The following is a 27,025-nucleotide window of genomic DNA, read 5'->3' as shown; positions in this document are numbered from 1 at the left end:
GCCAGTCGTCAAAATAAAGGGAGGCTCTGAATCCTCAAAAAATGTAGAAAGTTTGCTACATTTTGCAAGGGCCTTGTAAAAACAAGAGGAGCAGGAATGAGGTCGGAGTACAGTGCTCGACAGTGGTACATTACTTTCCCGTCCACAAACCTCAGATGTAGTTGAAAGTTTGGATGAATCGGGATGTGGAAGTATGCATCCTGAAGGTCGAGAGAGACCATCCAGTCGCCTTCCCTTAATGCTGTCAAGACAGCTTGGTAGTCTTGACAATGAACACATTGAGCGCACTTACATCTTAAGTACTCCTGCAGTGAACGTGGCTGCCAGATCATTGGAGCCATCCCTGATAGTCTTGTTCCTGCAGAGAACGTGGCTGTCAGATCATTGGAGCCATCCCTGATAGCCTTGTTCATGCATGACATAATTGTACAGCAAAACTTCAAACGCTCGAAAAACTCCTAACAGGAGATGGTCTAGCTCTGAAGCCGACCATAAAATCTTGGAGCGTCTCATGGTCAGGCGCCGGGGAGAGTCTATGAGGCTTGAGAAGTCTCTCTGGGCAGAGGCAGGAACTCCCAAGCCGAGAACTTCTCCCGTGTCATACCAGACGCTCGCTCTATAAGCCAGTTTAAAAGGAGGGAAAGCAAAGGCTGTCTCCCCCAAACTCCTCCTGGTGATCAACCAGTCGCCTAGCAAACGTAAAGCTCTCTTAGAAGAGCGAGAGAGCACTAGCTTAGAAAACAACGGCTTCGAAGTAGCTAGGCCTAGTGTAAACTCAGACGTTTAGGCGAACGAGGAGCAGCAGTTACAAAATGGTCCGGACAAAGATCCTTAAAAATCAGCATGATTTATTTAAAGTCCATAGAGGGCTCAGCAGCTTTAGGCTCCTCTCCGTCTGACAAAGTCCCCAAGGGAATATCAGTAGGAGGGGGATCAGCAACTTCCTCATCTGAAGGAACCTCGTCCGACAATTGCCGAATCTCAAGCAAGGGAGAGACCTGCCGTGGTGGCAATGCTTGACAAGCAGAGTCCACACGCAAAGGAGCAACAGTAGCAGTCAAGGACGCTACGTCATGTAACTGCTTAGAGGACTGACCAGCAACAACAACAGGTACGGGAGGACGCTCGACGTCAAGTCGAGACTGCCTTGACTGCCTAGATAGAGCAGTTAAAACAACTCTTAACTGCGGTGCTTGACGTCAACGTCAAAACAAGGCAACTGAGCTGGTTGGCGAACGTCCTGAACGTCAACACGAGACTGCGGCAGCGACTGAACGTCAACACGAGGCTGCGGCAGCGGCTGAAAGTCAACACAGGACTGCAGCGAGTGAGGATCCAAGTCACGTGACTGACGTGACAAACTACCGACATCACGTTTCATAACGTCAAAAGGACGAGTAAATGCTCATTTAGGCGGCTGACGGCCAGAGTCTCGTTTAGTGTAACGGCGACTCGAAAGCGAAGGTTCATCGTGAACCTGCTCAACGTCATACTTCTCCATAAGGGAGGCAAGCTTAGTCTGCATGTCCTGCAGGACAACCCATTTAGGATCAACAGGAGTCGGAACGGGTCGAGACGACGGTAACGCCTGTGTTGGCAAAACATTGCCTTTACCGCGACCCTTGGACCCCATGTTATGCTTGCGTTTGATAGGCGAACCGTCTTCCGACGACTGCAAAGGGTCAGAGCTGTCCCCATGGCTACAGCCAGGACGCTGGACCTGTCCTGAAGGGACTGACTTCCGCTTTAAGGGACTAGAAACTTTGCTCCAAGGTTTCTTTTGCGAGAAGCCTTCGGATGACGAGGAGAAAAAACAGCCTCGCTCGTCTTATGGTAGGGACGATCTTGCTAGACACGCCCGATACCATAGAGGGATCGTTTGTTCGTTGGTTAAAGCCTCTTGTCCCCATAAGTCCTACGACATTACTTCTCCCTGGTAGCATGGGACCCTGAAAGAGGTCTCGGACTAGGTGAACGACAAGCACGAACAGACGAACCCTCGGTCGCAACACTAAAAAACACTTTGCGCAATTATCACTTTATCACTACGATTTTCTGTTTTTGCACTTACTTCACTGAAATCGTATTTTTCAAAAATTTCACATTAGGCATGAATAAAACTGATTTCTACCTGAAGCACGCAATTCTCCCCTACATCAAAAGGTTATAATTGCGAAATGAGTCGTATAATGTAAGCACATTAGTACAAGCAAAAATCAGTAAACATATATATTGAATAAAACGGAAATATATAAAGTTAAAAGGATTAGTGACTGGGGAGGAGACTAAACACTAGTTCATTAAAGACTACGTTTTCAATCTCTCACCGTATAGTGCCTTGGGACGAGAATAAAAACTAAAAACGTTTTAGCCTTTCTCCCCGTACAGAGACTTGGGACGAGAGTAAAAAACTGAATCGAGAACGTTACTCGCTTGGGACGAGAATAAAGATCGGAACGTTCTCTCTTCCTCTCTCTCTCTCCGTCTCTCTCTCTCTCTCTCTTGATTTCACACAGAAGAGAAATGCCCACTCACCCTTCGTCAATAAACAGGTTATTTGACCAAAGGAAAAAACTGAAAGGACTAAGAAATTGAAAATTAACAAGTTCCTTTAAATTAGTATTTAAAACGCTTCAGTTTGAAAGAAGAATGAACAAAACGTCAAAATCGATTTACTCTTACTGCAAAGTGAAACCGTGATTCTCTCTTTCTCTATCATAACGATAGAGTGCAAACTGCGTAGCATAAATAAACCAAACGTTAGTTCATCTTTGAAACAGCACGAAGACTATTCAAAGAAAATCTTTCATAAAATATCTACTAAAAAATATTCATTTCATAACTCTTACAGAGCAAATGATTTAAACTTAACGAAAATAAAAGTTGAATGGGCTCAACGTTGTTTAACTTCGGTTTCCAAGTTAGGACCGCCTACTCTCGGACTAGGGGAGGAATACGTAAGGCCGCATATAAACAAAACATAAAATTTATCTTGATGTTTAGTATAAATGGAAAGCTAATCGAAGAGGCTTAATAAAGGCGGGTGAGATATAAAATATATAGAGGAAAATCTATAATTAACAACAACAATTTATAACGTGATAAGATAATTGCTAAAAGCCTAAAACACACTTCCGTACACTAAGGGAAGGGTCGGCCATCTTTACTCTATGGAAAAAACCAGAGATAAAAGAGCAAGGGCAAAACACTTTTACTCTCCTTTCAAAAGCATTTCTTTTGAGGATAGTATTGAATAATCCAACACGGCGAAAGCAATAAAACCAAAACCAAGTACTTTACCAATTCGGTAGAAAACTCGAGGTTATAATAGCGAGTGGAATCGACTTGTCGATGAAACCGACAGAGAAGAACTGGAGCTGTTTACATGTATATGCGGTATCTGGCCGATAGTCGGCGCTGGTGGGCACACCCGCTACCTTCATGGCGATCGCTCGCGAGTTTTTGAATTCTGTCGAGCCGTCGGAGACGTCAGCTATTATATATTCACCGGCTAAGTTTAATATTTAAAACTCACCATTCTTGTCTGATGCTTTGTCAGGTATTCCGCAGAAGGGCTTGAAGAGGCCAAAGGTGATAGGGAATATGACACGCTACCACTCTACCATTCAGCACAGAGCACAAGGGTTCCAGTTGTGGTTAAATCCGTTGTGCAGCCACGATGGAGCCGATTTTGAAGACAGAGTGACCTGACTGTGCAGTGCCGCAGATAGTGTGACGTGATTGTAGACTGGCGTTTCCAGACTCCTGCTTTCAGTACCTGACAGACTGCCATGTTTTTGGAAAAGACCAGAGGTTCCAATTCTCCGAATTTCATGGGGCTTCGTAGATTTGGGAGGGTCGACTCCTGCCACCCCATAAGGCCACCTGATTCTCTTCTCCAGAACGACACTGTATTCTTTGACACTGGTTTCTTAGTCTTGCCAGTGGAGACAAACAGGCTCTTGATAGCAGGCGTCAACCTAGCTGTTCTAGTCAGGTACTTCCTCAGGACTCAATTAGGGCACAGAAGCAGGTCTTTTTCAAGGTCCGATTTAAGAATGCAAGGGACCGAAAACTCCTGGAACCGGGGATCAACTACCGCAGGGTTCTGAGTCTTAGCTACAAAGGATGGGAAAAACTTGAATGTCACCTCCTTCCAGCCACTTTTGTAAGAAATCTCGTAATATAGACCGCGTATCTCGTTCACCCTTTTGGCCGGGGCGAGGGCCAGAAGGAACACAGTCTTCAATGTTAGGTCTCTGTCCAGGACATCCTTGATTGGCTTGAAAGGGGGAACTCCAAAACCCTGGATAGGTCCCACTATGTGGGCTTCAGGAGCTGTAGGGGACAGGCCTGCTCGAAGCTCCTGATGAGCATGGTCAGTTGCCTTGATGCTCCTAAATTCAACCTTTTGAGGGCAAATACTTGGCCCAACGCTACTCGGAACCCCTTCACCGCTGGGAACTTGGTAAATGGCTGTTGAAAACGCCCTCAGATAGCCCATCATCTGTGACGCTGCCCTCCGGGAGAAGCTCTCCTGATTCAGGATACGCTGGATAACCTCCACCAGTGAAGGGAGAGGTTTTCCAGCCCATTGTGAAACTATTTGAAGTGGAGCTGCCTCAGGAGGTCTTCCCTGAGAGGGAGGGGCCATGGTTCTTCGCTCGCTAGTTCCAGCAGATCAAGAAACCACTCCCTGTCCAGCCACCATGGAGCCACCAGGATGAACTTTGCTTGTTTTGCTTCCATCAACCTGTTCAAGACTTGACAGAGCCGACTGAAGGGGGAAAGGCATAGGTGTCCAGGCCATCTCAGGGGTGCTGGAAGGAATTTCTCCATGACTACTGTCAGGTCTGGCACCGGAGAACAGAACACAGGGAGCTTGGCATTGAGTCTTCTAGCAAATAGATCTAGGGTGTGGGAGCCCCACCTATTTATCAGAGGGCTACCGCCCTCCCCTGTATTAGGCTCTGGACCGCCCGAAATTCCAGCTCGTTGATGTGGAGAGCTTCTCATTGGGGGTCCAGGTTCCCAACCAGGTCTCCTGGAGTAGGTGTGCTCCCCATCCCTCCTTGGAAGCGTCCGTAAACAGGAGCAGCTCCAGAGGAGTGTCCCGCAGTGAAACACCTTTCTGGTTGTTGGCCCCGTCCGTCCACCACAGGAGTGCCTCCCTGATTGACTGGGATGGGGGGAACTTGTTGGTTGAGCCTTCCTTGGACTTCAGGTACCACTGGACTGGGGGGGGATCTTGAGCCTGCCAAGCAGCACCAGCATTTCCAGGGACACTAGGTGCCCCATTAGTCTCTGCCAATCCACTAAGGGTTTTGCATCACCCCTCAGGAACGGTGCAGCGACCTTGTCCAGGCGGTCGAGATATTTCCTGGCTTCCACCGTACATATTTCCATTCCCATGTACATCATTCTTGTTGACAGGGACATCTGAGATTTCTCCCAATTGAAACCTAGCCCAGCTCCTCACAGAACAGCAGGAGCTCGTCCCTCTGTTTCAAGACTTTCCTTGAGGAGGAAAGAAACAACCAATCGTCCAGGTACCATAGGAGTCTGATGCCCCTCTTGTGAGGCCACTGGGAGATCAGGGTGAAGACTGGTGAAAACCTGCGGTGCTGTAGACCCCGAAGCAGAGGGTCTGGAACTGGAGGATATCGTTCCCCCACTTGACTCGGAGGAACTTCCTGCTGGCTGGGTGTACCGGGACCTGGAAATAGGAATCCTTCAGATCAAGGGACAGCATGTAATCCGTTTCTCTGATGGCTGCCATGACAGTCCGGGCTGTCTCCATTCTGAAGGATGTCTTGTGGATGAACGCATTGAGGGTGTATAGGTTTATCGCTGGCCTCCAGCTCCCCGTGGCCTTCTCCACTAAGAAGAGGTGACTAACAAAGCCTAGCAACTCCCAGTCCACCTTTTGTAGGGCCCTCTTTAGCAGGATCTCCTCCACCTCCTCCTCCAGTGCTCTCCTCCGTAGCTGGTCCTTCAGCTGGAGGGAGGGGGCATCCCGCCCCCTGATGGAAAGTCGCCCTTGAAGGGGTTATGGTAGCCTTTCCTCAGGACTTGAACCTTCCAGTGGTTGGCCCCGTGTTTTGCCCAGTTTCAACACCTCTGTGCAAGGCAACCCCCAACTCATGGAACCTGACGGGACAGGGAGCCTCTTTGCCTATCTCATCCTGGAGAAACGGCCTTGGCGGGGTCTGCGGCTGATGAAGGGTCTGGCGCAGGAGGAGGTGACAGCAGAGGGGGCCCTTGAGGAGGGCTGTGTTACTGACATCCATCCACTCATCGAAGGTCTAGCTGAAGCTGACCAGGCTGGGACCGGAACGGCGGCCTAGGGTGGGAGTCTCTGGGGCGAGAGCCGGCCAGCTTCCTGATGGTGGCTCTGTGAAGAAAGGCATCTTGGTTAGTCCTACACCACTTCTCGAGAGTGTCGGCAACTAGGTCCTCTGGGAAGAGGGACTCTCCCGACACAGGAGAGTTCCTGAGAAGACGGGCTTCCCTATCTGGAATCTTCTTGGGGAGCCAGATCAGGATGGAGTCTCCTCGGCGCAGGATCCAGTTTGCCCACTGAGAGAGGGCCTGGCCAGAGAGAAAGCCGACTGCCTTACCCCCTGACTGCAACAACTCCCGCACCTGGTCCCTCTCGACATCCGTCTCGATGTGGCAGCTAGTGAAAGCTGAGATGGTCCCTATTCAGATGTTCAACCGGAAAGCTATGTGCGAGACCGCCCTCGCCACGGACTCCATTGAGAAAGCCTCCTGACCGAAGAACGATAGCCCCTTGATAACAGCTTGTCCTCTGCAACAGCGGGGGCCAACTCCACAAGGTTATACTTAACTGGAAGGTGTCGCGACAAGACGGCCTACAGGGAGTGGAATCACCTGTGGCGGACCTTCGAGGGAGGAAGAAAATTGAGGGAGCTGTGTGCTCTGAGTGAGTTCTTAGGGCCAGAAACCACTTTGTCTAGGTTTGTGTAAGCCCAGGAGACCAGTCTTGACCAGGAAATAGAGAGGAGCAGTTTGCTTTCCTGTGGGGTACCCAGGAACATCTCCACTTCAGAGTCGCCTTGCACACCGGGCGGAGGGGCGGACATGGGAAGACCAACCTGACTCCTCAACAGGGCAATGACACGGCTGAAAGAGGACTCATCCGAGGTGCCTCGATCTAAAGATGATTTTGGGGGGTTTCCATCCAAGGCCTGGGCCCTCGCCCGGTTCGCAAAGCGGGGAGGTGAAGGACCTAGAGGAGGTGAGGCACGGCTGCAGCGCATGTTGAATCTCGATGAAGGGGAACGGTGGTGACGGAGGCCCCACTGATAACAAACGACGAATCCTGTTAGAGCCCCTTGACCTCGAGGGTAGGTCTATTCTGGAGTGAGGGGGAACAGCAGGGGTGGTCCTTTCCAAGGCGACCTGGAAACGACGGTCATTATTACTATTATTATTAATAATACTAGCCAAGCTGCAACCCTAGTTGGAAAAGCGAGATGCTATAAGCCCAAGGGCTCCAACAGGGAAAAATAGCCCAGTGAGGAAAGGAAATAAATAAATGATGAGAATAAATTAACAATTTATCATTCTAAAAACAGTAACAGCGTCAAAACAGATATGTCCTATATAAACTATTAACAACGTCAAAAACAGATATGTCCTATATAAACAATAAAGACTCATGTCAGCCTGGTCAACATAAAAACATTTGCTCCAACTTTGAACTTTTGAAGTTCTACTGATTCAACTACCCGATTAGGAAGATCATTCCACAACTTAGTAACAGCTGGAATAAAACTTCTAGAATACTGTGTAGTATTGAGCCTCATGATAGAGAAGGCCGGGCTATTAGAATTAACTGCCTGCCTAGTATTACAAACAGGATAGAATTGTCCAGGGAGATCTGAGTGTAAAGGAGGGTCAGAGTTATGAAAAATCTTATGTAATAGTGTATGCATAATGAACTAATTGAACGACGGTGCCAAAGATTAATATCTAGATCAGGAATAAGAAATTTAATAGACCGTAAGTTTCTGTCCAACAAATTAAGATGAGAATCAGCAGCTGAACACCAGACAGGAGAACAATACTCAAAACAGGGTAGGATGAAAGAATTAAAACACTTCAGAATAGATTGATCACCGAAAATCTTGTAAGACTTTCTCAATAAGCCAATTTTTTTGTGCAATTGAAGAAGACACAGACCTGTGTTTCTCAAAAGTAAATTTGCTGTCGAGAATCACACCTAAAATTTCAAGTCATACAAATTTAAAGAAACACAATAGAATACTGAGATCCGGATGTTGAGGAGCCACCGTCCTTGACCTACTTACAATCATACTCGAGTTTCGTCAGGATTCAACTTCATACCCCATAATTTGCACCATGCACTAATTTTAGCTAAATCTCTATTAAGGGAGAGACCCTGCGAGTCCCATGGGGGGAACACTGGGAGCCACACTGCTTACTGGGGGTCCTTCTCCGTCGGCGCTTGTTTCTACCCGAAGGCAACCTGCTCCTCCAGGTGTGTAACGAGGAGATCCTACGGTGACTCCTGTCCCTGCGACTGGTCCTGGCTCGATGGCTCTTGAAGGGTGAGACTACAGTATCTCTATGGACAGTGACCTGGATCAATGCCTCTTCCAGCCACAGTCCTCAGTCCTGTCCCAACAAGGAGAAGAGAGGTCCATCGACTTCTGGGCTGGAATCACTCAGGAAACGGGCCTCATTACCCTTGACGATGACCCTGGCTCGCCAAGCACAGACCAGAATGGCTAAGGATGCTGGTGAGGAGACCTAAAGGGTGTGACGGGGGTGCCTGTCTAAAAGTGCAGCTGCCAGTCCGGGGAACTGGAGAAACACTCCTGAAGTGTTGACGACAGTGGAGGAGTGGCTACTCTATCCACGTGGCCCATCAAGGCTGACGAGGCGGTTGGAGGGCCCACGTAATCCCCTCAAGGAAGCCAAGATGGCTGGGAGTCCTACATGGTCAAGCAAGATAGCCAAGATGGCTGGGAGTCCTACATATTCCAGCAAGGCCACCCTAGAGACATCATGGGCGCCCACGTATCCCGTTGAGGCAGAAGAGGCCGCTGGTAGGCCCAAGTGGGCCAGCAAGGCCACCCGCAAAACGGTCTGGGCATCCATGTGGCTCATCAAGGCAGACGAGACAGCTGGAAGGCCTATGAGGTCTAACGAGGGCGCGGTAGTGGGCACGAGTACATGGTCAGTCATAGGCTCCGAGGACGAGGAAGTCCCAATCTATATCCAAACGCTCTTGAACGGACAGCTTTAGGGAGGCCGAAGGCTCCGAGGTTGACCTAGCACCTGTAAAAGGAGAATCGGCCATTCCTTTGGGCAAACCAGGGTTAACAGAAGGAACGGAAGGGCTCCTCGCCGATGATGCCCTTGATGACGACCCAATTTCTCTTCAAAGAAGAGGCTATTTCTTGGACTTCCTTTTCTTCTTCGTAAACACCAGAATCCATTGCCAGTCAGGCCACAAAATGCCTTCCAGACAGGTGTCCTCACGAATACACACTCGACCCCGGCATGAAGTGCACAAAGAGTGACAATCTATCTCCATGTGATAAAGAAAAACCCCACAGGACTAATCACAAACACACGTCTCACACGCTTGGGCTCCATGATGAATGGAAAACAAATAACACATTCACAAACACATGAGAAGGAAACGCGAAGCGCAACACAAAGGAAACACTGGTCAGATACAGAATGAAAAACGCACGACCCCTCGAGATGTCGACTAAATTAGTTCCGGCTCGGACCGGTTAAGTGTAGGGATTGTGGGTACTGCTAGATGTATGGTATGGGAAGAGAACTTGGGAGGTCTAACGGAAAATTCTGGTCGGTAAGGGGGCTAATGACCTAGATCTCCTAAGGAAGTTCTGAGTAAGTATATTGCAACAGAATTTATGCCTCTTGGCAGAGGTTGGAGTCTTGCATCCACCCTCTCAAGTCTTTCTTGTGCTTTGATCCTATTGGAGTACACATTTCCACAGGATCCCTTCACTGAGACCATAGGATCTTCAGTTGCCAATTGCGGAGGTTACCATTAGGGACTAAACGGTCCAAGGATGGTGGGAGTCCCGACAGTCATTATCGCCAATGGGATGGAAGTGAATTCTGCAGGAAAAAGGATTGGACCACTTCCTTAACCTTTTGATTCTGCTCTGCAAGGGAAAGATCTTTTCTAGTCAAGATCAATGTGCATTCCCAGATATACCAGTTCTCATTTGGGCATCCAGGAACACTTTCAGAGTTAATTTACTAAGACCTCCAGGTCCATTAAGAGAGCTTTAATTTCACCAGATCGGAAAGCTAAACTATTTAGTTTAGACTCAGGAAAACAAGAATGAGGAAGATCATGTTTCTTATTACTCTGTTTACTGTCAAACACATCAGCAAAAAAAAATATGAGTGACAGAGCCATTTGGTTCAAGTAAAGGAGGAACTGTTGCGTCTACACCAAAGAGTGCAGATTTAAGGGTAGCCCACTACTTATCTTATGTTCCTGGATTTTGCCAGAAAGAGCTAAAATATAACCTTATATAACTCTCAATACAGGAGGTTCTTGAGTTACCTCAGATACTACAAAATCTCATCTAAAGAATAAGCCTTTCTTTACATATCATATTATCATTAATCAGTATCACTGTTAATCAAAACTATAAATATTTTGATCATTATAGAGCAGGAAAATTCACATCAATTTTCAAAATGTACTGTACAGTACTGTCAAAAAACTAGGTAAAGTATATATTACAATGAAGTATTGTAATTGTGAAGTTTAAAGTAGCAACTCCACAATTTTTTTCTGAATAATCAAATGGTGTTACTAATAATATGAACTTAAATTGTACGGAAAACATATACACATATTCATAGGTTAGAAGAAAAAATAATAGAAAAACCTATTTCATTACAATGTTGTGACTCAAGACATCCATACCTTTGATTCTGTTAGTTCTTTGCCATCCTTGGTAGTAATGGTTACTCCATTCTTGATTTCATTTTGTCTCATAAGAGGAATATTTATGCAGTTAGCAGCAGCCACAGCAGCAAATGGTACAAACCTCTGTTTATACAATAAATTCAAATTAGAAATATGTAATTGGTAAGAATAACAAATTGCAAGCAATCACATCACCTAATTACTTACCCATTTCAAGGTTATGAAATCAGTCTCCAAAATAGAAAATAAAAATAAGTCACCCAGTAGTACTGGTCAAGCATGGTGAATGACTAGACCCAAAACATCAACTGTCTAAAGTAATAAGGGTGGGAAGTGAACCTGCATTATAATAATATTTCAAAACTACATTAACTTAGCTGTAAACTCATCACTTATATTTAGCCCAAAACACACTTTAGAAAAGGATCCCACTACTATAAGGCCAAGATTACCATGAGACATGGGATTCTCTTAAAAACTAATTTGGACTGATGTTAAACACCAAAGTCTTTCAAATACATACAAGCACTTGTATACAAGATCCAAACCATGATAATGAGTAGTACGTTGCCCAAAACACCAGTCACTAGTTAAGATACTACTGCTATAGTGTTACTGGGTCCTTTTAACTGCCCAAATAGTAATACCTTGGATTCCTCTCTGGTTACAACTCATTTATCCTTTGCCTACACATATACCAAATAGTCTGGCCTACTCGTTATACATTCTCCTCCTCCTCTTATGCCTCATAACACTAAGTTAATGAAAAATTCCTCACTCAAGGGGTTAACTACTATATAATTGTTCAGTGGCCACTTTCCACTTGGTAAGGGTAGATGAGACTCTTCAGTATGGTAGTAGCTCTTCTAGGAGAAGGAAACTCCAAATCAAAACCATTTTTCTCTGGTCTTGGATGGTACCATAGCCTCTACACTGTAATCTTCCACTGTCTTGAATTAGAGTTCTCTTGCTTCAGGATACACTCAAGCACACTACTGTGTTATATGTTTTCTTTTATCTTTTCCTCACATGGTTATTTACTCTCTTGAAACCCTTGGACTTATAGCATCCAGCTTTTCCAACTATGGTTGTAGGTTAGCTAATAATAATAATAATAATAATAACAATAATAATTATATAAAAAAATCCAGTTATATATCATTGTATATCCTATAAACAGGAGCTTTAACACATTTCTTTAAAGTGTTTGAAAAAAAGTGCAAAAACTCATGTTTTTAAAATGCACAACAATAAATAATTGTTGATTTTTAATATCCCGGATTCTTAAACAAGGCATGGTGTTTTCTTCAAGTTAAATAATAATAATAATAATAATAATAATAATAATAATAATAATAATAATAATAATAATAATAATAATAATAATAATAATAATAATAATAACAAATCCATCTACCAAGGCTATTCCCCAAATTTTAGTGGGTAGCCGACAAAAATAAAAGAACAGAAGGGGACTTTTTTCTCTTTACTCCTCCCATCCTGCAAGGGATTTAGCCGAGTATGCTTGGTATTGATAAGGTGCTAAAGCCTGCCATACCTTATTATCTAACCCCAATGAAGCTTCATATGCTGAATCCCTTACTGCTGCTACCTCAGTGACCAGAAGCAGCAGGGACTATCAGAACTGCATCACAATCCCTCACCATTCATTCCTCTTTTTAGCATACTCTTTTGCCTCTCTCACATCTAGCCACCTATCACCTAGAGCTTTTTACACTCCACCCATCCATCCAAACATTGGCCTTCCTCTTGTGCTTGTCCCATCAACTCTTACATTCATCACCTTTTCAGCAGACAGCCATTTTCCACTCTTCTTACATGGCCAAACCACCTCAACACATTCATATCCACTCTAGCAGCAACTTCATTTCATTCTACTGTTCTCACCCTCACTACTTTGTTCCTAACCCTTTCTAATCTAGATACACCAGCCATACTCGTCACATACTTCACCTCAAACAAGATCAATTTGTCTCTCCGCGACTTACATTACCCATAACTCTGATCCATACATCACAGTTGGTACAATCACTTTTCCATATCAAACTCTCTTTACATTCACTCCTAATCCTCTATTCTTTACCATTCCCTTCACTTCCCCCAACACTTTGTATCCTTCTTTCACTCTCTGATGTACATCTGTTTTCACTCCACCATTAGCAGCAACAACAGATCCCAAATACTTTAACTGATCTACTTTCTCAAGTAACTCTACATTCAACATGACATTCAACCTAGCAACACCCTCACTTTTTGTGCATCTCATAACATTACTCTTACCCACATTAACTCTCAACTTCCTTCTCTCACACACCTTTCCAATCTCTATCACTAATCAACACAGCTTCTCCTCTGAGTCTGCAACCAATATAGTATCATCTGCAAACAAAATCTGATTCACCTCCCACTTATGATCACTCTCATCTATCAGTTTCAATATGCGACCAAGCACTTGAGCATTCACCTCTCTCACCACTCTATCAACAAACAAATTGAACCACCTTGGCATTATCACACATCTCTGTCCCAGCCCCACTCCTAGTCCATGAGCCAGAACTCAAAATTTGGCATTTAACTACAAAATCAGTGAACAGATCAAATCATGATTTTTGGTTAGCTTGATGTCTGAAGTATCCAAAAACAGGGCATGGACATTTCAGTTCAGTAGCTTAGTGCCCCAATGGCGGGCATCTTTAAAAATGGCCACCGTTTTCGAGCTCTATGGTCTGTGTTCAGAAATTTGGCCATAACTTCACCCTATATCAACCAATTTTCATGGAATTTCTCTAATTTTACTAAGTATCAAATTCTCCAGATATTAATGTATAATTCACGTAATTTCCTTACTATGCTCTGTTCCAAAATGTACCTTTTTATGTCATATGTGTTTTTTGACAATGTTTATCACACGCATCCCAAGAAGTTTGCCTCAGCTTAGGAAATTGCAACGAAATGATGATTTTTTTCTTGCTTGAAATATCTAGAGAAATTAGAATTTACCAATGACTATATTACAAGGAGTTTCTTTCATGAGGGAAGATGTATTCCACCCTGATATCTACACCCTCACATTTTCAGAATTTCACTGAAAATAAATATCTTGGGCATCTTCCATGAAACGTTGTCTTGTCTTGTCCTATAATATATTGTTTGTTGTTAGGCTATCTACATGTATTCAGGGAAAACAGCTTTATAATAGTTTTATACCTCACTAACCTGACAAGTTTTATAACAGTTTTATACCTCACTAACCCGACAAGGAAAGCCTGACATTTTTATCCCTCATACACCTGTGAACTAGTACTGCATGTCACTGATAGGTGTTACTATTTCATTAACTGTCACTGCATTTTTCGTTGTAAAACAATGGAAAATCAGAAGGAAGGTCCATTGTAAAAACATCAAGTAAGTATGGTAGTGTCCAGTGTGTGTATCAGACACTAAAGATGTATGCATTTTCTTAAAACATGCGCATGTTAGGGCTTCAGAGAATTAAGTTTGTAGGGACCACAATTACGCCTTCAGTGCCACTAATCTCCTCGTTTTGTTACAGATAATTCTCTTCAATCAATGAGACGGCATCACAATGACTGAACCAAAAAAGAAAAGACTAAAATCTGAGAAGGTTCCTTGCATTATATGCGGAAAGCTAGCAATGCCTGATGAACTTGTTCGATTGACAATTGCTTCCTCTTGGAAAACACTCTATGAAGCAGCAGAAATTCGACAGTTTGAACCAATAATGAAACTTGCCAGTCATGATATGACTGAACTGCCTAACATTCTGTACCATAGTAGCTGCAGATCAGACTTCATGCATAAAAAAGTGCTTCCAAAGCTTGCAACTTATCCTGACACAAACAAACAAAAGGACGAAGAATCAAGACAGTTGAAACGCCAGAGGACATCCGATACATCACGTGTATATGAAAAGATTTGTATATTTCGTGAAAAGAAATCTAAATATACAAAAGGTTCGAAAACTCGTGAAAAATTAATTCAGGCTGTGGATTTGCGTGCTGATGTACGAATTCGCGATGCTGCAACTCTTAAATCAGATGTAAGGATTTTGTCAGTTACTTCAAGGGATATAGTGGCGGCTGAGGCCCATTACCATGCCTCTGGCTATAAAGCGTACGTGAAAGAACACCCTGTCGTGGAAAAAACAATGAACAAACTGAAAATACCTACAAAAGTGAAGTTTATGCTGCTATGGTTAACTTGTACAAGTACATCCACAGTGATGTTTTTAAAACCACGCATCATTCCGCTAACAGACCTTACTTCAAAACTAGGGTCTCTCTTAAGTGAAAAGGGTGTAGAAGTCCGCATTTCAACAAAGAATAATCTCAGCCGCAATCTCAAGACATTATTTGGCGAGAGCTTGCCTTTTTTTACACATAAGCCAAGGGTTTACGTTCGTCCTCATACACTTACTACAGACACTATTGCTTGTGACTATCTAGACTTAAAATGTGACTTGGTAGAGCTGAGTCGAGGGCAAAAATGTGAACAGATGATTATTCAAACAGCTGTCATATTACGTGACCAGGTGAGAAATGATATGAAGGAACAAACTTGGCCTCCAAAACCGGATGAACTGACAGGGAAATACATCGATCTACCGGCATGCCTCACTCACTTTTTGCAGCTCCTCATTGGTGCCCAACAGGCTTTGCCCTCTGATCGAATCAACAGACTGGCATGGTCTTTAGGTCAAGACATTCTGTATGCTGTAACCAATAGCCAGGTCATTGCACCAAAACATGTCCTCCTGCCTTGGGTAATCAAGACTCTATCTGGTAATGTTGAACTCATTTGCATTTTAAATTGATTTGGTCATGGTTGCTCTTACATTCGCCTAGAGCAGATTGATACAGCACTTTACATCGAGAAGCTGAGCAATGTGGATGAAGGGGCACCCCTTCTCTCTCTAGGTACACATCCTATAATCCCCACAGTATTTGCATATGATAATATTGACTCACTGGAAGAAACACCGAGTAGTGCAGGAACTTCACATCGAGTGAATGGTATCATTGTTCAACCAGCAGTTTCATCTTGTGCACCAGAGAGAGTACCAGTACCATTTTTTAACAAGAAGGATAAACGACGCACGGTTGAGGCAAATTTGGAACCTCTGCCACTCTGTTTCAGCAAAGAAAGATTGGCCACCTCCTCTGAAAGCACCAAATCTTTCACTACAGTTCGAGGATGCTGTAAAAAGTTCACATCAACGCATCTCCTCTAGATCTTAGTTCGCCTGCACGAGTCTTCACACCAAAATATAAGTTCTTGGACAGGATTCAATATCCAAACAAGGGATCAGGTTAGAGTCAGTGCAGACAAAGTTGGATATTTGCCCACCATAAATGCCCCAGCAACAGATATTTCAACGGCACAGGAAATTCTATGCAATGCCCTTTCCATTCAAGAAACTTTGTCACTTGAAAAGATTGCTGTTGTTGCTGATCAGGCACTTAATGCCAAGCTGACAGAAGTCGTCTGGAATCGTCAGTTCAAGTTTGAAACCATTATCCCATTGATGGGGGATGTTCACATCATCTGCAATTTATTATCAATTATTGGCAAGTTATTCCGTGATGCTGGACTCCAAGACTTAGCAGTAGAGTCAGGGATCATAGCTGAGGGTTCAGCTGACAGTGTTAAAAGGCAAACAGTACAACAGGGAAGTGAGACTTCCTAAGCTGGTGTACAAAGCTTTGATGAGGCTTGTATGGGCACAGTTCTTAGAATGGTTGGAGACTAACCATAGTCAACATCGCAAAAACCTTGATGAAACCTTGAGACTGGTGAATGATGTGCACGAAAATCTGTGTGAAGCAATGCATGCATCTTTTCTAAATGAAGAAATACACAGGAGAGTTTTGGACCTTTTCGTCGTGTACATGGATGACTTGCGATACAACAATAGACTACTGGCTTCATTCTGGATGATTTATTTGGACTTGGTTGAAATTCTCCTTGGACTAATACGAGCAGATCGAGAGGGTGATTGGTACCTCCACCTGGCTAGCATACGGAAAATGATACACTGGTGTTTTGCGGTAGATAAAACGAACTATGCTCGGTATCTAGATAAAACGAACTATGCTCGGTATCTAGATAAAACGAACTATGCTCAGTATCTTCCTGTATACTTCTTAATGATGGCATCGATAGAGGATACTTCACAGGAACTCTAGAGCCCTTTTCTAAATTGGGGGTTCTCTGTGCAGCTGGGTGAATCAAACCCATTTGGTCGACTCCCTATAGACCAGACGCTTGAAGAGACCGTAAACAAGGATACGCAGACCAGTGGCGGAACAAAGGGGTTCAGCTTAAAGCCAGCTGCAGTCTCTAGGTACTATCTAACGGAAGAACATAGAGCAGAGGCTTTGAGAAAACTTTGAGACCTTATTGACGTACAGAAGTCACGGTTCGGCCACCCAGACCTCCAAACATCCCGTATAAAGCAATATGTGAGTGATGTGTCATCTATTCTTGAATTGCTTGAGAATACTTGGACCAATCAATTTTTTGGTGATCCAACTGACCTTTTGAGCATTTCAACTGGCCTAGTGGCACCCCGAGGTGGTGACTGACATGCTGAAGGCTCATGAAAAGGGGGAAGCAGCTTATGCTGCATGGGTAGTGAAACTGGAAAAAGGTATTGAGTTTTATGATCCCATCAAAAAACACAAATTGAAAACATTCAGCAGTCTGAAGAAAGGAACCGTGATTAAAGGAACAGACAAGGAAATAGTACTGAAGGCGGACAATTGTGTGTTTGGTCACATGCTACTCATAGCGCAAATTAGGAAACGGTTCATAAAAGAGGTCTTATGTTACCCTCTAGGTCCGAAACCTTGGGCTTTGGGTAATGCTGATGGAACTCTTAAGAAAACTGCAAAAGCAAACCTAAGTTCACATCTTGAAAAGCAAGCTGCTTTTGTTGACTTACCAAGTGGTACAAGTGCAGCAATCATTGATGCTATGGGAATAGTTCAGAAAATTCATGGAGAAAATTCTACATTTGGAGAACTTTCTGAGCAGATCCCTAAAAGCATTCTGAATCATAGCTGCAAAAGCCAACGAGTTTATGTGGTATTCGATGTGTACACTGAACATTCAATTAAAAATGCTTAGGGTTAGTCGAGAGGCCAAAGACAGTCTGCTTTTCCATGATATGAAGTCGGGACACCGGATTAAGAATTGGAAACGCCTTCTTGCGAACACGGAAAGCAAGAACAGACTGGCCAGGTTTCTGGCAGAAAGCTGGAAGGAGGAGGAGGTGAGACAACGCCTTGGTGAAATTACATTATTCGTAACTGTTGCAGAACAGTGTTTTGAAATTACAAAAGATGGCATCAGAGAGGTTCCAGAGCTGACATCCTCTCAAAAAGAGTGGATATGAGACTTGCACTCCATGCAAAGCATGCAGCAGGCACACACAACCATGTGCTAGTCCTTTCGGAAGATACTGACGTGTTTGTGATGCTTTTAGCTCTCGAAGCTAAGATAACTGGACACATTCCTGAGATGAGGAAAGAAGAACAAAATCAGAATAATTGATATCTCCAGACTGGCAACTATCATTGGCAGGGATGTGAGCACTGCTTTGTTGGCTGTGATTCCGTAAGTGCTTTTTCTGGCCAGGGGATGTTCAAAGCAGTTAACTTGATTCGTTCAAATGATAGATTTAAGGAAGCATTCCCTCTTCTAGGGAGAGAATGGAGTGTTGCAGATGAACTGTTTTTAACTCAATAAAAATTTGCCTGCAGCATGTATTCGCGCAGTGCAAAGAGCACAACTGTAAATGATCTGAGATATGAAATATTCAGGTCCAGAAATGGTGATGTGTCTTCAGGACAACTGCCTCCTTGTAAGGATGCTCTTCAACAGCAAACCAAAAGGGCCAATTATCAAGCAGCCACATGGAGACGAAACCTTGAAAACTCACCAACGATCCCAGATCCTACAGACGGACATGGATGGAAAGATGATGGGGATGAGCAAATTGGCATTGAATAGATAGCTGGAGCACCAGCACCTGATATAGTGCTTTCACTAATGTCATGCAAATGTGTTAGATCATGCAAATCTGGCAGTTGTGCATGCAATGATAATGGATTACCCTGCACACCAGCCTGTAAATTGCAGAAATGTGACAATATGAAAGATGATGAGTTGTAAATAGTTCAGGACATGGATGAAAGTGACTTTGATGATGAGTAGATTCCCCATAGGAAACATCGGCAGTTACAAGATTACAAATGTTTAAGGACATTTTGACTGTTTAATTTCAATATAAATTGTGGCTCATTGTGTTCAGGTGACATATTAAGTAGTCAGTGCATTTGCTTGTCTCCAAAGTACTTCTTTTAAAAATGCAGATTTCAGGATACACAGTGCGATAGGTGTTGCCTCACGTGCATCCCTGAGTCACGTGAGAGGTAACTTTATCACTTTTTATTGTTTATTGGTTTGGTATGAATCCTTCTAGGTATTTCAAAAACAAACTTCATCCTTTGGTGCCAATTTCCTAAGCTGAGGCAAACTTCCTTAGATGAGTGTGAAAAAATTGTCAAAAAACGCATAATTTGGAATAAAAACGTACATTTTAGAATGGAGTATAGCAATAAAGTTTCATAAATTATACACGAGTATCTGAAGAATTTAATTCTGAATAAAATAAGAGTAATTTCATGAAAAGTAGTTGATGTGGTGCAGAGTTATGGGCAGATTTTATAACACCCACCATACAGCTCAAAAACGGCAGCAATTTTTAATAATGGCCGCCACTGGGGCACAGAGCTACCAAACTGAAATGTCCAAGCCCTTTTTTTGGATACTTCAGATATCAAGCTAACCAAATATCATGATTGGATCTGATCACTAATTTGGTAGTCAAATTTGGTCTGGCTCATGGACTATCTCACTGGAAACCACTCACTCACTCACTTCATTTCCTATCATAACATACGCTTTACTGCCTATGTAGAAATTCTACACTGCTTGCAACAACCTTCCACCAATTCCATATAACCTCATCACTTCCACATCACCTCCCTAACAACTCTTATCATAAGAATCTTCTAGATCCATAAGTGCAACATACACCTTATCTTTTGTCAAATATTTCTTGCATATCTGATTAACTGTAAAAATCTGACCCATACATCCCCTACCTCTTCTAAAACCACCCTGTACTTTTAAGATTATATCCTCTGTTTTATACTTAATCCTATAAATTAGCACTCTACTATACACTTTTCCAACCACACTCAACGAATTAATACTCTTTGAAATACACTACTCGTGCGCATCTCCCTTACCTTTGCATAGCAGAACAATACGTGCACACAACAGTCCACTGCTCCCATTGACAACATGAAACAAATATTAAACAATCTCATCAACCATTCCAGTAAAGTCACACCCCCTTCCAGCAACATTTTAGCCCTCACACCATCCATACCAGGTGCTTTTCCTGCTCTTGTTTCATCTAATGTTCTCTTAACTTCCTCTCTTGTAATCTCCCTCATTCCCATCTCCTATCCCTGGCACCTCAACACCTGCAATACAAATTATATCTGCCTCCCTATTATCCTCAATATTCAGCAAATTTCAAAATAATTAGCCCACGTTTTCCTTGACGTCTCTTCTTTCAAAAACCTTTCATTTTCATCTTTCACTATCTCTTCATTTCTCAATCCACCCTTCCTTACTCTCTTCATTTCTTTCCAAAACCTCTTATCCTCTTTATATGAACGACCCAATCATTGACCACACCTCCATATTTTTTGTACTTCTCTACACTGTTACTCTACAGCCATTCCTCAGATGCCCTCTTTTGCTTTTCCACTTTCATCTTCACTCCTTCATTCCAACATTCACTACCCTTCCTCATAATGTCTACAACAATCCTCTTTCCACACATCAATTGCAATTCCAACAACATTTTCTTTTTATTAAGTTCCCCTCTTCCACTGGATCACCTGTTTCCCTCACCTTCACCTTGTCATATACCACTTCCAACCTTTTCTGATATTTTCTTTTTACCTCTGGTTTTTTCAACTCTTCTACCTTCACTACCTCCCTTTCACATCCCCTCACTCTATTTCCCCACTCTTTTGCTACAACTAATTTTCCTTCCACCAAAAAGGATCAGATATACCATTAGCCGTACCCCACAACATCTTTCAATCTTCCAAACATCCTTCTTGTTATCTATACATAATCAATCAATGCCCTTTCTACCGATCTTCCATTTGCCCCTCTTACCCATGTATACTTGTTTTTATCTTTCTTTTTGAAAAAAATACAATTTATCACCACTTCTTGTTCAACACATATTTACCAGTCTCTCCCCACTCTCATTTCCACCTGGTGCACTCGTATCTCGGATCAATTTTTCCCATATAAAATAACCAAAATTAATCTGTTCCCATCCTCTGAAAAAACACCTAAAAACAGCATATTACAGTGGAAAACATTTTTTATTGTTCTAATTCACAACTTGCACTCACAAAATAACAAATACCTATGTAAGGGTTATGATCTGCAATAAAACGTGACATTATTATGGAGTTCTTACCTTCGAGACAGACGGTAGCGGCTAACGGTGGTGTGTGCGGAGGAGAAAGGGGAGGAGAGAGACTTGACGGCAACACGTTCGGTACACTACACTTTTGTAACACTGCGTAACATAATTTAAACTTTAAATTTAACTTAAATGAAATTATACTACTGTACACACTTAAAAATAAATGTTACTCTTACGTTACACTAAACTTAATAATAATTTAGTTTTCATTTTCATTTTCTTAATTTTCTTCTTCCGGCTTGGCTCTTTTTGCCTCGCTTTTTTACTTGCTTTCACCTCCACTTTTGCCTGCCTTTTTAAAAGGCACCTATCTAGGGATGTTTGCTTTTGTCTCCCCTTCAAAATGTTACGAAAATGACGTACACAAGTGTCGTCACAAAAGGCTAACGCACGACCACACGCTAACTTGTCCGGGTGCCTCTTTTCCATAAAATCAGAAAACTCCTGCCACTTTGCTAACATGTCTCTGATTTCCTTCTTTATAGCATCCTTCCGTTTGAGGATGGTACATATTGTTGATGTACTTGGCGAACCAGCTCAATCACTCGTACACCACTCATGTTTTTCGATTATTTCATGCTTTATCTCGATTGTCGTCATACGCTTTTTCTTTTCACTACCCTTGTTTGCACTCACTTGCTTTGAATCCATTGCTTATTCACTTGATTTTGTACTGATTAACGCAAAAAACACGTAAAAAATGCAAACACTACAGCCGATCCTCAGAGATAGCTTTACGCGACGGAGATCCGACGGGAAAGAGCGAGCTATGCTGTCCTCATGAGCAGCCTCTCGCATACTCGGCCCCCCTAGGGAACCGTCTTGTATCCTCGTATCTCAAATTTGTCTCGTATCTCGGGGCAAAAATTTGCTCGAAACTTTCCTCATACTGTATCTCAAATTTGTCGCATGTTGGGTCACTCGTATGTAGAGGTATTACTGTACTTTCCAATAACACCTTCTACCTCTCCAGCACCTACTCTGGCATTTAAGTCACCAATCACAACTACATAATTCCGTCTACCCAGTCATTCTACACATCTAATTAACTCATTCCAGAATTCATTCTGTTCTTCACTTTTCTCACAACCTCGCCCATAGGCACTAACAAATGCCCAACATTCCCTACCCAACCTAACTCTTACCCACATTAATCTAGATGACACCTTGCATTCAACTAATTCATCTGTCATCCATTCACTCAGCATTAAAATCACATCTCTCTTGTTCTTTCCCTTTCAAACCTAGACACTCTACTTGTCATTTCACCAAACATCAATTCACCCTTCTCTTTTATCTTTGTCTCACACAAGGCCAATACATCCGTTCTTCTATTCCAAAATATACTTACAATCTCACATCATCTACTCTCCATCGTACTATATCCACATACATTCAGACACACCAAAACTAGAGTGCAGGGAGTAGTCAATCTCCTTCCAGCTCCTCTTCTTTGATGTCTCACAGGAAGTAACTATACAGGAGAGGGGATTCCAAGTCCCATCGTCATGTCCATTTTAGTTGCATTTTACGACATACATGGATATGTTGGTGCTTTTTTAATTTTTATGCCCCTGCAGCCAATTAATAAATAATAATAATTGGGAAGCGGATCATGACTTGGGCCATGAATGGTTGCATTTCATGTCTGGGAAACAATTCCTGGCACCAGAAAGCAAGAACAGTTCAGTGTATCCTACCTACGGTAAACAGGTGGGATCATCTACCAGCCAGGCTCAGCACTTAAGAAGCCAATAACAGGGTCCAATCACTGAATGCCTCGGAATAGTCCACAGTAAGCAGGACCAGTACTGACGGCCATAAGCCATGCGAGATTAGCTATGAGCCCCGGTGGATGGCCACGACCACAAATAATCAGTGACAACCCCATGGACCGTCGGCCTCACATAACCAGCCAAAGCCCCATTGACAGTCGGTCTTTGTTAGACTGATTTCTCGGAATTGTACAGTTGCACTGAACCTACAGACCAGGGTTCCAATTTGCATAAGATCGGGTACTGAGAGCAACCCATCTTCATCTTTTCTCAAAAGAGAAGAAAGACTGCTCAGATTCTTGAAACCCGCCTTCCAAGATTTCTTCAATTTCTCCATGTACTGTCTAAAAGAATCATCAGATGCAGAAGGGGAAAAGGAGGAGGATACCTTCACACAACAGTGTATCCATACCATTAGGCTAATCACCTAAAAGTTGGTGTTCAGCCCAGAATGACCGGTTACTTACTACCAGGGCAAACAGTGGTCATTGTTGCACCAGACAGTGAGAAAACTTTGTGGCAACTTGAAAGTGAGCTACAGTAGCTGGTACCCAAAGTTAAAATTTGCTAACTGACCCGACAGGTACTGGTACGTGTGCGAGCTCTTTATCAGCATGTGGATGTATCATGAACGATACTCAATGGTCTACCGTATGGTCCTGGAGATTTGTCAGGTAAAGACAGTTCACCTGCAAATCCTGAAACAACAGAAGTTGTCACACCAGCCTTACATTCAATAACCGACCTAAAATTTCCATTCGATCCATGAGCGAAACAGTATATCAACAAGAGGGGGTAATGTAAATGATACCCATATTGGCCTACCGTATGTTGTTGGAGATCACTCCAGGCTGGACTGTTTAGCTACAACTGATAAAACAGAGGTGGATGTAACACTAGGCTCAAAATCGCTAACCAACCCTGAAGGTACAGGTCGGCAGCAGAGTTCTGTATGGTACAGAGAGCACTCCAGGGTAAGGAACATTCCTCCATATCACAATAAGAATGAGAAAGATTGCTATATGCATTTTCATCCTCCCCTGACCTACATACAGATGTTTGGTCTAAGCAGAATTGCTCACGTGCTGATGGTGCAACAGTGGTAACTGTAACTGGGTCATGTTCATTTGACTGGTCCCAAAAGCCTTCCCATGCGACTATCTTCTTCCTTATCTTCTTCTCAGGGAAGCAATGTCTAATGAAGGGAGTGAAGGAGGGAGACGAGATTAGTAGAGGAGGAAAAGAGGTTAGTAGAGGAGGAAGAGAGAGGGTAAACTCTACTTCTGAGAGACGGTAAACTCTACTTCCTTTTGCCAACCATTCTTCCTTGTCAGTCATAGTATGGCAACAAATAATGACTGCTCCCTCTGAACAGGAAGCTACAAGACGTTCCTCTACCAAAACACGAATCACTACACTGGGGGTTTTGTCGCAAGGGAAGGACTGGGAACACTCACAGACACTGCTCTACACAGATATCACCACCAAGGGAACACTAACGACACCCAGTAACCTGCTAGACAAACAATTTTCACTGTCGGCCATGCAGCTCCACACTTCAAATCAGGAAACTCCCTTCCTAGAAAGTGAAGCGACACTATTTTCATTCAGATTCCATCTTCTTTCTGATCAGAAAAGTGAAACACTCCAAAGAGTGGTACTGCTTAGTTACCCTTTCACAAAGGTACACAAAACAAGGAGTTTTAGGGTTTATACTCATATGAACAAAAGTTGCTTCACCACATACCTTTTGATATTATTCTGGTTGCAAGCAGGAGCACTCAAATAAAATAAAAACCAAAATTTATCATAAACAAATATAAGAAAAGATCTAATAGTCAATATAGGAATGCAACAGTAAGTCTGTACCTGTTGCGGCTATAGAAAAGTGGCTATTCTGTAAAAGGTGGGTGGACGGGTCTTTCTCCTCGTGCTACCTGTCGTTAGCCAACTATGTTGTTAATGATTCAATGGCTGTTCCAAGGCCGCTGAAACATATCTTTAATTCAAAGGATGAAAGGTTTGTATATGCACAGGATCAAATTATGAAACCACTTGCCCAAAATGGTGTTTTCATAAGTTAACATTGAGGTGAAAATTTTACCATCATAAATATAGCATAAGACAAATTTGTATTTTTTCATCTGTAGTTTGTACAGTACAATCAAAGGCCTAGTGGGTTTTACCAAGTAAGTTAACTAGAAACCAAAAGTTTTCTTATAAGAGTTCAAGGAAATTTTTATCAAAGTATGGTGCCAATCACCTAAAAGTTGGTGTTCAGTCCAGTAAAATCAAAGGCCTAGTGAGATTTACCAAGTAAGCTAACTAGAAACCAAAAGTTTTCTTAGAATAGTTCAAGGAAATTTTTATCAAAGTATGGTGCCAATCACCCTCCTCTATAAGTTAGACTTCATGTTTCAATATTCACATCATATAAAACTTCCCTATATTGGAGCTGATAAACCAATCTTCCCACTTGCAATTCAAATTATGATGATTGGTTAAAGTTACATGACTCTAACATTAGCAATCTAACATCAACTTCCACATTCACACTTGGATTTTCCCTCCAAAGAAAGCTATTGACACTACAGTACTTGCTAAGCGACTGCTGTTGGAACTGAAAGTCTTTTGATAACAGCAAATTTGCAAAACAATCGGTACATACCTGAAGCAGTGTGGACCGACTTTTAGCCAAGACTTTCTTAAGCCCAAGTGCTGTAACAAGAGCTGCACTTGTTGCAGAAACATATGCTATCCCCATCTGCTCCATTGTCAAGGGAGACTTAGCATTTCGATTGGTGAAATTTACAAGTGCATTAAAAGACTGGTTAGCCCACTGCCAGAACACAACTGCTGGTGTAGACCTATAAGATTATTTTATTAGAATAAATATTATGCGAGATACTCTGCCATACAGTTGTCCTTCAATATTGCCGGAGATATGTACAATACAGTAACAGATACCGGCAAATGTTAAAAATCTACAAACATATGCTGCCCACTTAACACTTCCAAAAACTATATTATCTTAAAATGTTTTTTAAAATAAACTTAGTGTATCTTAGCCTGGACAGTTATAAAAGAAATAGAAATCAGTTACATAACTACAAGTGCACAACAGCATTCCGTTAATTTTCAAGCCCTTGCATAATCATTCCGATTATGCCTTCCCAATTAAAGTGTTGTCTTGTATTCAATGTTATATCAATTTCAATGCTGTCCTGCATTTGCTGTTATAAAAGTGTAAATCCTATAAACAACCAAAATTGTTACATTATTCAAATTTGTAAAGGTTAAGTAATGACTATATCTCTTTTTAGTGTGTAATACGTTTTGTATATAACTAGAAGTATGCGAAATAAACAGAAATACAGTACAGTACTATAATTGGAAAACAAAAATGTAATAGGAAAGTGTCCGAGTGTTAACATCTGGGGATATTTGAGATACTACCGCTAGAGAGTTAGGGGGTCCTTTGACTGGCCAGACAGTACCATACTGGATCTTTCTCTCTGGTTACGGTTCTTTCCCTTTGCCTACACAGACACCGAATAGTCTGGCCTATTCTTTACAGATATTCCTCTGTCCTCATACACCTGACAACACTGAGATTACTAAACAATTCTTCTTCGCCCAAGG

At 42.7% G+C, this 27,025-nt stretch overlaps 1 protein-coding gene across 1 annotated transcript in view; it reads right to left on the bottom strand.

Annotated features, from left to right (window-relative positions):
* LOC137649395 (sideroflexin-2-like) overlaps positions 1 to 27,025 on the bottom strand; it is a 37,563-nt gene that overhangs the window by 8,923 nt on the left and 1,615 nt on the right. Inside the window, exons 3-4 of the mRNA XM_068382381.1 lie at positions 26,052 to 26,250; positions 10,976 to 11,101 (exon numbers count right to left, since the gene is read on the bottom strand). Coding sequence (XP_068238482.1) covers positions 10,976 to 11,101; positions 26,052 to 26,250 — 325 coding nt within the window. The remainder of the gene's footprint in view (positions 1 to 10,975; positions 11,102 to 26,051; positions 26,251 to 27,025) is intronic.

The sequence above is a fragment of the Palaemon carinicauda genome, chromosome 11, assembly GCF_036898095.1.
Source record: "Palaemon carinicauda isolate YSFRI2023 chromosome 11, ASM3689809v2, whole genome shotgun sequence".
In the NCBI taxonomy this organism is placed as follows: Eukaryota; Metazoa; Arthropoda; class Malacostraca; order Decapoda; family Palaemonidae; genus Palaemon; species Palaemon carinicauda.
This window is presented reverse-complemented; position numbering and strand designations above follow the sequence as displayed.